Here is a 14,712-nt window from a genome sequence, read left to right as displayed (position 1 = left end):
TTAAATACCATGATTTAATTTACTGGCTGCTTAATCCTGAATTCTCTTAAGTTAAAACAAAACAAAAAAACCAACCAAAAGTTATAATTAACTGTTAACGTTAATGAATTTAAACCTTCCAGAAAGCATGAATCCAAAAGGAAATGTCCAACAGGTGATACAAGCCAGATATTCTACGGCCTTTCCTGTTTCAGTCTCAAACATTCTACACATCAATGGAAAAAAAAAAAATTCTCTAGAGTTTCTCAGTTTTATTCTTCTAGAGCACAATTTTCAGGCCTGTTACTGAGCATGGTCTTCTAACAGGTACACAATTAACTCATAGGTAGACAACACAATGGCAGTATTTGGTATCTGCCGGATGAGCTGGGCAAAGAGTCCTCTATAAAAGGCCAGGTAGCCTTCTTCCCGGAAGACCAGCCGAGCAGTCTGGACAAAAGACTTGTACTTGGTGCCCTCCTCCCGGAGCCGTGTCCTTATGACTTCTGCAGAGAGAAACACACATTTCAGGCTACAGATGAACTGTACTTCCAAGCAATGTGTGCAGAGAACGCGAAGCACACAGCTTTATAAACGTTAATGTACAGCTATGGCTCTTTGCCATCTCGGCTCTATTTGGTTGGGGTAGTCACACAGAGACAATTAAAAGTTCTTTTCAGAACATTTTCTAACTCTGGGAATTGGTCAGTTGTCCCAAGACTGATGTATACATACAAAAGTACCAAATAACTTCTAAGGGTTTAAAAAATAAGCTTAGTTTGAATGGGACTCAATTTTAAGATAGTTTATGGTTTTCTACTCTCAATGAAGTAAACACTGTCATTTCCCTGGAGGTGTATTTGTATTATGTATGGTGACATCTCCAACAAAACTTTCTTCCCATGTACTCCCCAACTTTCTCCTCCTACCAGGATCCTTCTCCACTCCGTCCAGCCTGCTCCTTTTTCAGACCCTTGCCCACCTGGCCCTGCCTCACCCTGGCACCCACAGCATGACACTTGTGACTGCCTGTCGAGCGGACTTCAGGGCACATGACCCGGGAAGCATCCAACCCCCTCTCTGCAAGCCCGTGGGGCTGCTCGGTGCCCCAGCACATGACGGGGACTCAATGACCTGTGAGAAGTTGACCGTGTGCATTTGTCACAGCTGACAGTGCAGCGGGTGTTCGAAAACAAAACCTGTTTTTCATGGCACAATAAAATAAGCTGTTTTTTTTTTTTCTTTTTAAAGTAGTTCAGTAGAACATTAGGTCTCTTATTAATTCCTTAAAAAGTACACTTACCCAAAGTAGTTTTCCTCAGCACTCCATTCAAAATGGAAGCTGAAATTTTTTTTAAAGCTTGGCTCCTACATAATTTTTTTAAATTGAGGAATTTTAAATAAAATCCAGATTTTTGGCTTCTTTGGAAACATCAGAAGTTCCACAACCCAGGGCCCACATTCCACACAGCCAAGTTTTGGCCACAGTCTGCTGGAGCCAAGTAAAGCGGAGTTCCCACCGCCCGCGTGAGCTGCGCACGTGAGCTGCAGCCAGCTGGGCTCGGCTCCCCTGTCACCTGCAGGGGCTTGCACGTCCACCTGGGCCACGGAGCTCCGGATGTACTCACACAAACTGATGGCTATTTTCCTGCTCCGGAAGGAAAGCAAAACCTACCATGGGGGTAAGCGACACAGGAAGCACACCCCTTGGAAAGAGCAGCAGCTGCCATAAGTCCAAAAAAATTTGTGGAATTTTTCTCAGTCCCATTTGTAGAAGAGGCTAAGGGAGCTTCTTTCAGATGCTTCTTTAAACTTTCATAAATAGCAAAACAGATGATGGTTTCTGAAATTCCAGCGTACGAGGCAGTTAGTCCCCTGTAGAAACCACGAATGCCTTCCGTCTGGTAAACATAGCGAGCACACTGGAGCGTGTTCATCTGCTTGGAGCCTCTCACTCTGCACAAAGGAGACCAACGAGAGGCCGTTACGACAACACGCTAAGGAGCCCGCCTGCTGCACCGAGTCACAAAGATTAGCTAAAGAGAAATCGCACGGTGGGCGCCACAGTCTTCCCTGGTCTGTGGTTGGCTGAGCCCGGCCTGCTGTGAAGCCAGGCCCATCAGCCCGGACACCCGACAGGCCCACAGGGTGGGACGTGCACCTGTACTGAGTCACAGACTCGTGCTCAGGGTCTTCGATCTACTTTTGGAAAGAGCTATATGGAAGGTGTGCATCACAGAGGAAAATACGACTGCAACAGAATCAAAACAATCCCAGTGTCTACACCTGGGGATAGATACGTAAACCGTGGTACATACACTAGATTAAAACAGTTGTGAAGGCAGTCAGATACGGGGAAGTGCTTAAAGTGGAGAGCCGGACAAAATTACATGTAAAGGATAATTGCGATTACTGTACAAATATGCTTTAAGAAAATACTGTAGGAAAACTCCCCAACATTCCGACAGGGTGGTGAGTGTGAGTATTCTTCCTTATCGTTCTAGTCTCCAAATGGTGTATTTTGATTCCATTATTTCTACATTTGTGAAATTATAAACACAGAATGGACTACACAGTAACTAAAAAGCCTTGGGCTTGGATGCTCCTACCCCACGACAGGGAGTTTTCATAAACTGCCGGGGTGCAAACAGAGTCCCAGGACTGGATAGCGTTCACCCGACGCACGTGGGAGACCCTCCCGTGGGGCAGCAGACCAGGGTTCTGGGTCCCCCCAGCCCCACTCCCTACCTGGAGTGACCTTTGTAACACAAACGCCAAGCACGTCACTCCCCTGCTTAACATCCTCTCATGCAGGGCTTCTCAACCTCGGCACCATCGATATTTGGGGCCAGATCATTCTCCGCTGGGGGCGGTCCTATGCGTTGTAGGATATCTAGCAGCAGCCCTGGCCTCCACCCACTAGATGCCACCTAAGTCGTGAGAGATAAAGACATCTCCAGACATTGCCAAATATCCTCTAATGGAGGACAGACAGGCCGCCTGAACCACTGCTCTAACGGCTCTCTGCTGCCTCAAAATAAAGCCGAGTCCAAACGCCCATTCCTCCCCAGGGCTTTTAAGGATGTGGCCCTCTCTTTTGGCTTCTCCCATCTTATCTCCCTGCACCTCCCTCCTTCTCCAGCACATCTGCATGCAGGACACACCCCTTCTTTCTGCTGCTCGGAATGAACAACGCTTTCTTGCCTCCAGATTTTCTGCACAGCAGATTCCCTGACTGAGGCACCTTCGCACCTGCCGCTGGCCACCGGCTATTCTGTAGATGGGAGGGTGGATGCCACAAGAGCCCCTCCCTGGCTGCACGTCCTGCCCAGACTGCATTAGGGACCCTCCAGGGTCCTGGAGCACCTCAGGCCTCTTATCCCACCAGCCTAGAATTCTCTTTATTTATTTTCTGAAGCTGTGAGCTTCTGGAAGGCAGGGCCCATGTCTTATTCCCTGCTGTTTCTGCTGTGACTAGTTGCACAGGAAGCACGCAACAAATACTCATTGTTGAGGGCTATGTTAACACAGCCCACACAAACACAGCTTTCAAATGTCCTAAGCACGGGTCATCACCAGCCAGATTTAAAAGAATGCATATAAAGAAAGGCTCTCAGCTGACTCGTGCATTTATCCGCTGCTAAACAGAAGTGACGTTAGGACACTGTGTGCACACCTGGAATTGGGAGTGATTGCCAGAGGTTTCCAGGAGAGGACGCTGGTCTGGAGCTTGCAGGACAAGAAGGGGAAACGGGATTCCTGGCGAGGGGACGGCAGATTCAGGGAGACGGAAGCACGAGAGCACAGGACATTTTTAGAAAATCGCAAAGGACCTTGAACGTTAAGCCGAGGAGTGAGGATTTGACCCTGAGAGTAACTGACATTCGTCGAAGGATTCTGAGCAAGCAATCTATTCAAAATGATTAGACCGGATGCATTTTAGAAGGTTCTTTCAGACAGAACGGACTAGGGGGAACACAGAATCAAACACCAATTCAGAGGCTATGGGGGTCATTCAAGAGAAAAACAAGCTAAGGCTGACCCCACCTCCACTTCCAGGGGGCGCTCTTGCTCGCTCTCTCCCGTGCTTTACTGGGTAGCTTAAGGTTAGACTGGACTAGCTGAAGTTTCCAGCGCCCCACACAACACTTCTAGGCAACCTAGTAACAGAAGGGTTCTTAGAATCCTATCACAAGGCATCGTTTACCATCTTCACTAACTTGAAATTACAGTAGTTACCAGGATGCTCTTTGATCTTATTTAATGTGTTAAAGAATTATATTACTATATTGCAATTAAAAAAAAAAAAACCCGGGCTTCCCTGATGGCGCAGTGGTTGAGAATCTGCCTGCCAATGCAGGGGACACGGGTTCGAGCCCTGGTCTGGGAAGATCCCACATGCCGCGGAACAGCAGGGCCCGTGAGCCACAACTACTGAGCCTGCGCGTCTGGAGCCTGTGCTCCGCAACAAGAGAGGCCGCGGTGGTAAGAGGCCTGCGCACCGCGATGAAGAGTGGCCCCCGCTTGCTGCAACTGGAGAAAGCCCTCGCGCAGAAACGAAGACCCAACACAGACATAAATAAATAAAATAAAATTAAATTTAAAAAAAAAAAAAAAAAAAAAAAAACCCACTGATAATTGTATTTCAATAATCGGTTTTCACTGCTTTTAAAAATATTGTTCTAAAAAGCACCTGTAGGCTTCACCAGAGACTGCCAAGAGAACCCACAGCACGAAAAATCTCAAGAATCCCTGGCTAGTTTCAGCACAGGAATCTCAGATATCTGCGGGCCTTGGAGATTAGAATGCCCCTTCTGAGACTAGGGGCATTTGCTATTCTGCCCTTCCTGGCATCGTCCCACTTGAAAGAGAGGCCACCTGGAGGAGAGCCCGCAGCACTCCAACTTGGGGGCGGTGGGGTCATCCAGGAGCAGAGACCCACCGACCACCCTGTAGATCAGGGGCCACAACTAAGCGAACTTCCGACACCCCCTTGTGTGTTATTTCTGTTGGCCTTTGTCTCCCCACAAGGCTTGGCAGTATCACCCTCAAGACAAAAGGAGTTTCTACATATGCTTATATTCAGGCAAAACAAGGATGGGGATGGCTAAGGACGCGCTACACATCTCACTCCACAGCTGGAACTGGTGGAAGAAAAAAAGCCCTAAGAGTTCTTATATTAAGGAAGGAACAATTAACAACTTACTTCCGTTCTAGCTGCATCCGGGTTTTAACCATCCATATAGGATTCATTAAGGAATTTGTGACAAAAGCTGGAAGAAAAAAAGAATAGAAAATGTTATCAGTGAACAGAGTCAATGCTTATTAAAGCTGTCTATTCCATGTGATAAACTTTGAAATCAGGCTTTCAATGGCTTAATAATAAAAACGGATGGTAGGAAGCAGTTATATTTCCATACTACAGATGGAAGCTATAGTCCCCTAAAATGTAACATCTACTGGTATGTAGGACCTAACATATATCTCTCAATTTTCTAGAGCCCTGTCTAGTCCATTCAGCCGCTAGGTGGTGCTGTTGACATTCCTGTTAATGTGATTCCATTGGTAAATATATATGAAACTATTCTAAAACTCAATGGAAAGGTTCAGGTTCAGAAATAATTTGTTTTAAAAAGTTGCTGATCTAATCCAAAAGGGTACCTGATATATAACTTAAAATAGAAGAAACTAAATCTCCATTTACCTGAATCCAAACTTTGACATTTTAATACCCGACCATTTTAGGAAATCAAAGTTTTAAGACTGATCTGCCTATAGTAACCATTTTTAAAGTAAGTCTTCTCCATCTTAATATTGTTAATCATTCCAGACCAACCAAAAAAGCAGTACTGACCTGACACACAGTGAGTCCTCTGGAATACCTCATCCACAGTCTAAGTAGATTGATTAGATAATAGGACCCTAGATAATGGTTTAAAAATCTCCCTCCACAGATGAACAACAAGGACCTACTGTACAGCACAGGGAACTATATTCAATATCTTATAATAAACCAGAATGGAAAAGAAGCTGAAAAAGAATATATATGTGTGTGTGTATATACATAAGAAAGTGAATCACTCTGCTGTACACCTGAAAGTAACAAAGCTTTGTACATCAGCTATACTAGAATTACAAAAAAAACCAAAAAGCTGAATGTTACCAGGAAGGAGGAAAAAAAACAAAACAAAAAACAATGACAGAAACATTAGCTCCTTAAAACAGCAAATTAAAGACTTCACTAAAAAAAAAAAAAAATCTCCCTCCAGGTCTGTTTTATCTACCAAGGTTCCTCTAAGTTAATTTTGCAAAAGTTACAAAACTGGGGCACAGCTTTTCGCGTATCGCTAACGCCCTATCGGCCTCGGCAGTGAAGCCTGACCTCCTCTGAACCCCACGCACTCCTCTCAGAGCTCCATATTCTGTAAAACACCTTTCTTGTTGTGAAGCAGCTCTGCTAATGTCATTTCCCATTTGGGGTCCAGAAATCATTATCTGTAACTATTCAGATGGATTACTAGTACTTTCATTTGGAGTAACAGGGACAAAACTGATACGTACAACTTGGAGGGTAGAAAGTTTTCATAAAATGCCAATTTAATTCTCTAAAATACCCTTCTATTTAAATAGACATAAAAGTTACATCGAAAAAGACATAGCCTTCTCTCAGAAATCTACATGTCCATGTTTTTGCCAAGTATTTCCTGGGGAAAAAATCCTTTTGTGAATTTTCTATGGTAGGTGGAATGATTCCCTCAAAAAAGAACAGAAGCTACCTAATCTATCACTGATCCTACTCCAAGAATCCCGCTACAAGCCCTGAGCCCTCATCATACAATCCAACTGTTAAGGACAGAAGTGCCAACTGTACTCAGGGTAGGCTGGACACCGTCGGGAGCCACAGAAAAAGCAGCTCGAATTTTAGAAAATAATGTAATAAAAAGGCAAGAAAATACATTAATATTCCTTTAAAAGATACATCACACTAACCAGTAGCATGCATGAGAACATGTCAATTTTGAGGGAGAATAAAAAGCTTCAGGGGTAAAACAAAACGGAAGCAAGTTATAAACCGCTCTCAAACACTCATGTTTTATCACTTCTAACATAAAGCTTTAGGAAAATGATTTTAGATGCAAACGAAGCAGACACCTAATTTCTAATTCCTGGAGAAAGCTGTTTGGTACAACACATGCTTTAGGAAAGTGAGCAACTCATCTCCACTCACTACGGTAACATACCTGCAGAGCCAGCTGAGAAAATGTGCACAGTATTGCTATTAGGCACGAAAATGCCATTGAACTGCTCTTTGGCTTTGGAGTAGCATGCAAAGTACACAGCCCTGTTAGAACAAAGAGAGAATGCTATCAAGACGCTGGTTCGACGCTATACAATACGTATGTCCTTCCACAACCCCTGACAAATTTAGCAATATGGGAAAGAAGTTAACATGTAACTGAAAGCTTGACCTTATCTGTGCTAAAACCAAAACCTGCTGCAGGCATCTTCCGGAAGCTCCTGATTGTCCCTCCAGAAAGTACTCAATGATGATGGACGTGCCCAAAATAACTGAGGAAAATGAGGTTTTGGTAATATACATACAAAGTCCGTTTACAGTCTTCATCCTGGATGAATGCCAATCCTTTTAAGCACCAACATATACTATAACTGTTAAAATTTATAATACATTTCTAAAACATACCACACTTGTCCTGCCTTACACCAAAATGAGTATGTCAGATGTACTGTGAATGTTTTTCCTGATGATGCAGGATCACACAGGAACACGTATGGTGGCACATGCGTTTTCATCACGTGCGCCCTCCACTGACGTGCTCCCAGCCCCAGAAAGGGACTGCTGGGGGTGGCGGGCCCCCCACCTTGGCTCTCCGGTCTTCTCTTCTCCGCCTCTGCCTGCTTCCCCACTTCTGTCTCCTCTCCTGTTGGGGCTGGAGAGCAGAGCCTGGCTGTGATTTTCCCTGCTTCTTCACCAGCAATGTCAGGGAAAATGCTTTTTTTCAGCTGGCCCGTGGATCAATTACAGAATGTATTTTTCAACTTAGGATCCTGACTACGTATCATGAATGTGTTATAAAACAGTCTTTCGTTTTTTTCTAGGTCCCAACTGTTCTAAATGGGTGTGGTGGCCAGGACTCTATATCAGATTGACAGAAATTAGCACTGTCCACAAGTAGATCTGACTCCATTTTAAAAATTTACTACATATATGCAGTATGTTTGCCTTCTCTTAATAATGCATACCTCATATAACCTCACAGACTAGTACTTTCTATATCTTCAATAGATTATACACATAAGCTACAGAATTCCAAAGGAACAAAAGGATTTAGTAAGAATCTGCATTTTTTTTTATTGGCGTATAATTGCTTTACAATGTTGTGTTAGTTTCTGCTGTACAATGAAGTAAATCAGCTATATGTATACCTATATCCCCTCCCTCTTGGACCTCTGCATTTTTACAACATCCTCAGGAAATCTGTGTATAAACTGGGGCACTGATATGCAAGTATTCTAGAAGCTTTTAGTCTTCAGTTTGTATAAAACAAAATTCTCATTTTTGTTATAAAGATTAATTTTGCTTAAAGTCTATTCAAGTACTATGTGGATTCACGTAAGTGACCCTTGTCACTGAGCTCCCCCTCCCAGGAGGCAATTTCTAGAAGCAGTTTCTTACCTACTTTTCAGAGATACGCTGCTATGCGCACGCACACACACACACACGCACACGCAGACGTTCACTTTCATATCCGCACACGCCTATCCTCTGTATCAGCACTGTCGAAAAAAACTTTCTGCAGAGATGGAAATGTACTATACCTATGATGTCCAACACAGGAGCCACTAGCTACATATGAATGCTAAGTAACTTGAAATGTGGCTGGTGAGACCAAGGAACTGAATTTTTAATTTTAATTGATTTAAGTAGCCCCACATGACCAGGGGCTACTGCACTGGGACAATGCAGCTTGATATATTCAAATAAGCTTTAAAGAGAATTAAACCTTGTAACACAAATAAGAATTTTTTAAATAAAGTAAGCTTGGAAGCCTTTAAAATTGCTTTAGATCAGTGCTTCCAAGTGCATATGAATCACCTGTGGGTCTTGGCAGAATGCAAATTCTGATGTAGGTCTGGGGTGTGGTCTGAGATCGCGTAGTGTTAACAAGCTCCTAGGTGATGCCAATGCTGCTGACCGCACGCCATACTGAGAGCAGCAAACACCCAGAGAGGACACCACGTGACGGGAGCAGAATCATTCTCAACTTAAGAACAAAATAACTAAGAATCTCTTTCTCACGCACACACTGAAAGACACGCCAACAGTTATCACCATTTCTATATGTCAGATGCACTCTGGCAAATCCTCCACAGAAAAAGAAACTAGACATCTAGTGGCATTGCCCCTCCAGTAAGAAAGGACTCAGTGTATTAGATACTGTATGCAGTGAGCTAGCCGAAAGGTTAATGCTTACCTTGATGGTGCAACTCCAACCAAATTTGGACCCAAGCCTCTAAAAAGTGACTTTGGTCCCTCCTTCTCCAAGATCGACCTGAATAACGAGAAAAGATGTAGCTTTAAAATCCTTAGGCAAGGCCTGTGCAAAATGATAAGGGGTCAGCCTTCACATTAGCTCCCTGAATAAAGAACAGAATGTTTACAAAACCCCAGGGTCTTATCTGATTATATTACAATACAAAATCAGAAAACTGATGAATACTGCTTTCATTACTACAGTGAAAAAACATGCTTCAAAATCTCCCTTGTTCAGGCAGGAGCAAGGTGTTCAGGGTTTGCACTACCCACTGACATCCTAGGAAGGCAGAGAGCAGCAAAGGGTCTGAAACAGGAAATGATGTCCTTGTTATGACAAGATTCACTGAGAAACAGGTTGAGAAATTTCCTCGGATGGTATTTCTTTTGGATTTATTCCTTATTTCTAATAATCCTATCTTCTAGATCTTTACCTATTATAGGAGAGCCCTAAACAGGGAAATGAGGGATAGAAAAATCCAGTAATTTTCATGGGACGGATGATTGCTCTTTAAAGCCAAAGCTTAGTATATCAAGTTCAAAGAGAATACTCTGCCTGCTTTTTCTTTAAAAACTTTTAGCTGTGGTAACATATACATAAATTTTCACCATTTTCCATTTTTAAGTGTATAGTTCAGTGGCAAAAAGTACATTCACACTGTTGTACAACCATCACCAGCATCCATCTCCAGAACTTTTTCATCTTCTCAAATAGATTCCAGAGATAGCCTCATCCACTAGAGGGCAGACAGCAGAAGCAAGAACTAAAATCCTGCAGCCTGTGGAACAAAAACCACATTCACAGAAAGATAGACAAGATGAAAAGGCAGAGGGCTATGTACCAGATGAAGGAACAAGATAAAACCCCAGATAAACAACTAAATGAAGTGGAGATAGGCACCCTTCCAGAAAAAGAATTCAGAATAATGATAGTGAAGATGATCCAGGACCTTGGAAAAAGAATGGAGGCGAAGATCGAGAAGATGCAAGAAATGTTTAACAGAGACCTAGAAGAATTAAAGAACAAACAAACAGAGATGAGCAATACATTAACTGAAATGAAAACTACACTAAAAGGAATCAATAGCAGAATAACTGAGGCAGAAGAATGGATAAGTGACCTGGAAGACAGAATGGTGGAATTCACTGCTGCGGAATAGGATAAAGAAAAAAGAATGAAAAGAAATGAAGACAGCCCAAGAGACCTCTGGGACATTAAACACAACAACATTCGCATTATAGGGGTCCCAGAAGGAGAAGAGAGAGAGAGAGGGGCCGGAGAAAATACTTGAAGAGATTATAGTGGAAAACTTCCCTAACATGGGAAAGGAAATAGCCACCCAAGTCCAGGAAGCACAGAGTCCTGTACAGGAGAAACCCAAGGAGAAACACACTGAGACACATAGTAATCAAATTGGCAAAAATTAAAGACAAAGAAAAATTATTGAAAGCAGCCAGGGAAAAACGACAAATAACATACAAGGGAACTCCCATAGGTTAACAGCTGATTTCTCAGCAGAAACTCTACAGGCCAGAAGGGAGTGGCATGACATATTTACAGTGATGAAAGGGAAGAACCTACAACCAAGATTACTCTACCCGGCAAGGATCTCATTCAGATTCGATGAGGAAATCAAAAGCTTTACAGACAAGCAAAAGCTAAAAGAATTCAGCACCACCAAAGCAGCTCTACAATAAATGCTAAAGGAACTTCTCTAAGTGGGAAACACAAGAGAAGAAAAGGACCTACAAAAACAAACCCAAAACAATTAAGAAAATGGTAATAGGAACATACATATTGATAATTACCTTAAACGTGAATGGATTAAATGCTCCAACCAAAAGACACAGGCTTGCTGAATGGATACAAAAACAAGACCCATCTATATGCTGAAAAGACAGTCTCTTCAGTAAGTGGTGCTGGGAGAACTGGACAGCCACATGTGAAAGAATGAAATTAGAACACTCCCTAACACCATACACAAAAATAAACTCAAAATGGATTAGAGACCTAAATGTAAGACCAGACACTATAAAACTCTTAGAGGAAAACAGGAAGAACACTCTTTGACATAAATCACAGCAAGATCTTTTTTGATCCACCTCCTAGAGTAATGGAAATAAAAACTAAAATAAACAAGTGGGACCTAATGAAACATAAAAGTTTTGCACAGCAAAGGAAACTACAAACAAAACGAAAGGACAACCCTCAGAATGGGAGAATGGGAGAAAATATTTGCAAACGAATCAACAGACAAAGGATTAATCTCCAAAATATATAAACAGCTCATGCAGCTCAATATTAAAAAAACAAACAACCCAATCCAAAAATGGGCAGAAGACCTAAATAGACATATCTCCAAAGAAGACATACAGATGGCCAAGAAGCACATGAAAAGCTGCTCAACATCACTAATTATTAGAGAAATGCAAATCAAAACTACAGTGAGGTATCACCTCACACCAGTTAGAATGGGCATCATCAGAAAATCTACAAACAGCAAATGCTGGAGAGGGTGTAGAGAAAAGGGAACCCTCTTGCACTGTTGGTGGGAATGTAAATTGATACAGCCACTATGGAGAACAGTACGGAGGTTCCTTTAAAAACTAAAAATAGAATTACCATATGACCCAGCAATCCCACTACTGGGCATATACCCAGAGAAAACCATAATTGAAAAAGACACATGCACCCCAATGTTCACTGCAGCACTATTTACAATAGCCAGGTCATGGAAGCAACCTAAATGTCCATCAACAGACAAATGGATAAAGAAGATGTGGCACATATATACAATGGAATATTACTCAGCCATAGAAAGGAACGACACTGGGTCATTTGTAGAGACGTGGATGGATCTAGAGACTGTCACACAGAGTGAAGTAAGTCAGAAAGAGAAAAACAAATATCGTATATTAACGCATATATGTGGAACCTAGAAAAATGGTACAGATGAACCGGTTTACAGGGCAGAAATTGAGACACAGATGTAGAGAACAAATGTATGGACACCAAGGGAGGAAAGTGGCGGGGGTGTGATGAATTGGGAGATTGGGATTGACATGTATACACTAATATGTATAAAATGGATAACTAATGAGAACCTGCTGTATTAAAAATATAAATAAAATAAAATTCAAAAATTCAAACAGATTCCATACCCAGTAACACTAACACTCCATCCCCCCACCCCAGCCCTGGCAACCACCCTTCTACTTTCTGTCTCTACGAATTTGACTGCTCTAGGGATCTCATACAAGTAGAATCCTACAGTATTTGTCCTTTTGTGACTGGCTTCTTTCACTCAGCACAGTGTCATTAGGGTTCATCTATGTTATAGCATGTGTCAGAATTTCCTTCTTTTTAAGGCTAAATTATAAATCCATTATATGGATGCCCCACATGTTGTTCACCCATTTATCCGTGGATGGACACTTGGGCTGCTTCTGCCTTTTGGCTACTATGAACGTGAGTGTCCAAATATCTGTTCAGGTCCCAGGGCAACTAAGCCCATGCGCCACAACTACTGAGCTGGCGCGCCTCAACTAGAGAGCCTGCGTGACACAAACTACAGAGCCCACATGCTCTGGAACCTGCGCGCCACAACTAGAGAGGAGAAAACCCACACGCCACAACTAGAGAGAAGCCCGCGCACCACAACGAAGATCCGGCGTGCCGCAATTAAGACCCGACGCAGCCAAAAAATAAATAAAGTAAATAATAAATAAATCTTAAAAAAAAAAAAAAGTAGGCTAAGTGAAAGGAGCTGGACACAAAAGGCCATATGCTGTACGATTTCATTTAGATGAAATATCCGGGAGACAATCTATATAGACAGAAGGAAGATTAGTACTTGGTTGTCTAGGGCTGGGGGCCTGGGGATGGGGAGTGACTGTAAACAGGTTAGGGGATTCTTGTAGTGGGGATGAAAACGTTCTAGAATTGTTGTGATGGGAGCACAAAACTCTGAACATACTACAACAGGAGAACTGTGTGCTCTAAGTGGGCAAATTGCATGGCATGTGGATTACATCTTAATAAAGCAGTTAAAGAAACAATAAAAACCCAGAAAGCCTCACTGAAAAAGTTTTTGAAAACAGAAGTCATATTGGTAGGAACAGAGTTTTAAAACAAAATTTAACCCTTGTGCTAAATCAATCGCTTAACAATAGATAAATGATAAAACTGGAATATAGACTGTAGATTAGTTAAAAAGCAGTACATCAATATTAAATTTCCTGAATTTGAAAACTGTACTGTGGTTTTAAGAGAATATCCTTTTCGTAGGAAATAAATGCTAAAGAATTAAGGGTAAAGGGACATAATGCATGTAACCTATTTTCAAATGGTTCAGAAAAAAAAAAACTGTATGTATATAGAGCAAAAACAAATAAGCAAATGTGGCAAAATATTAAAAACAAGTGACCTGAGGTAGAGTATATAAGCAAGTTATTTGTACTGTTCCTGTAACTTTTCTGTAAGTTAGAAATTATTAAAAAAAAAAAAGTTCTTAAAAAAAAGCTATAGGTCATAGGTTATAAAAATACTGAACTCATGTTTGTAGCCCACAAAGTCGCGAAGCAAGGGTTGGGGTAAAGACAATTCGTGGGTTTCTGTAAACCTAACACTCCAAATGAAGGACACGGAGTTCCAGTGCATTTTCACACTGGCCAAAACCAAGCCATCTGGTCCTTAATACAGGCATCAGAGTTTAGTGTTTTCAACTTTAAATACTTTACTGTTACTCTTTCTCAAAACAGGATTGGGCTTTTAAAAAGCCAGGCTCGCTCATCGAAAACTTCTCTCAAATAACACCCTGAAGTGACCTACACCTTATAGTATAGCATGTAAAAGATTTCAAACGGTCAATACATTCAACATTTTTTAAAGTTCAGACTCCATCTTTGGTCCCCATGAATGTCCACCGTGCAGCCGGCCCAGGGGTCACCTACACACAATTAAGGGAATCTCTGGCTCCAGGGAGCTGGGAGCCGCTCATCTATAATACAGTAGGGAATGCATGTCCTCAAGTGACTCAGGCCTTTTAAGAACTGCAGAAAGGCTGTCTCCATAGTTACGCATATTAACAGTGGGCAAAAAGTCAAATCTGTTACATAATTCAAACTGCTAACCTAGCTGGATGTTTACAAAACTTTTCTGGAACAATCAAGTTCCTACT

At 42.1% G+C, this 14,712-nt stretch overlaps 1 protein-coding gene across 1 annotated transcript in view; it reads right to left on the bottom strand.

Annotated features, from left to right (window-relative positions):
• Positions 1–14,712, bottom strand: part of SLC25A33 (solute carrier family 25 member 33) — a 28,960-nt gene continuing 14,248 nt past the window's right edge. The window contains exons 3-7 of the mRNA XM_036823973.1: positions 9,474–9,551; positions 7,221–7,321; positions 5,186–5,252; positions 1,655–1,935; positions 1–485 (exon numbers count right to left, since the gene is read on the bottom strand). Coding sequence (XP_036679868.1) covers positions 283–485; positions 1,655–1,935; positions 5,186–5,252; positions 7,221–7,321; positions 9,474–9,551 — 730 coding nt within the window. The 3' untranslated portion in view covers positions 1–282. The remainder of the gene's footprint in view (positions 486–1,654; positions 1,936–5,185; positions 5,253–7,220; positions 7,322–9,473; positions 9,552–14,712) is intronic.

This window comes from Balaenoptera musculus, chromosome 1 (assembly GCF_009873245.2).
Source record: "Balaenoptera musculus isolate JJ_BM4_2016_0621 chromosome 1, mBalMus1.pri.v3, whole genome shotgun sequence".
Lineage (NCBI taxonomy): Eukaryota > Metazoa > Chordata > Mammalia > Artiodactyla > Balaenopteridae > Balaenoptera > Balaenoptera musculus.
This window is presented reverse-complemented; position numbering and strand designations above follow the sequence as displayed.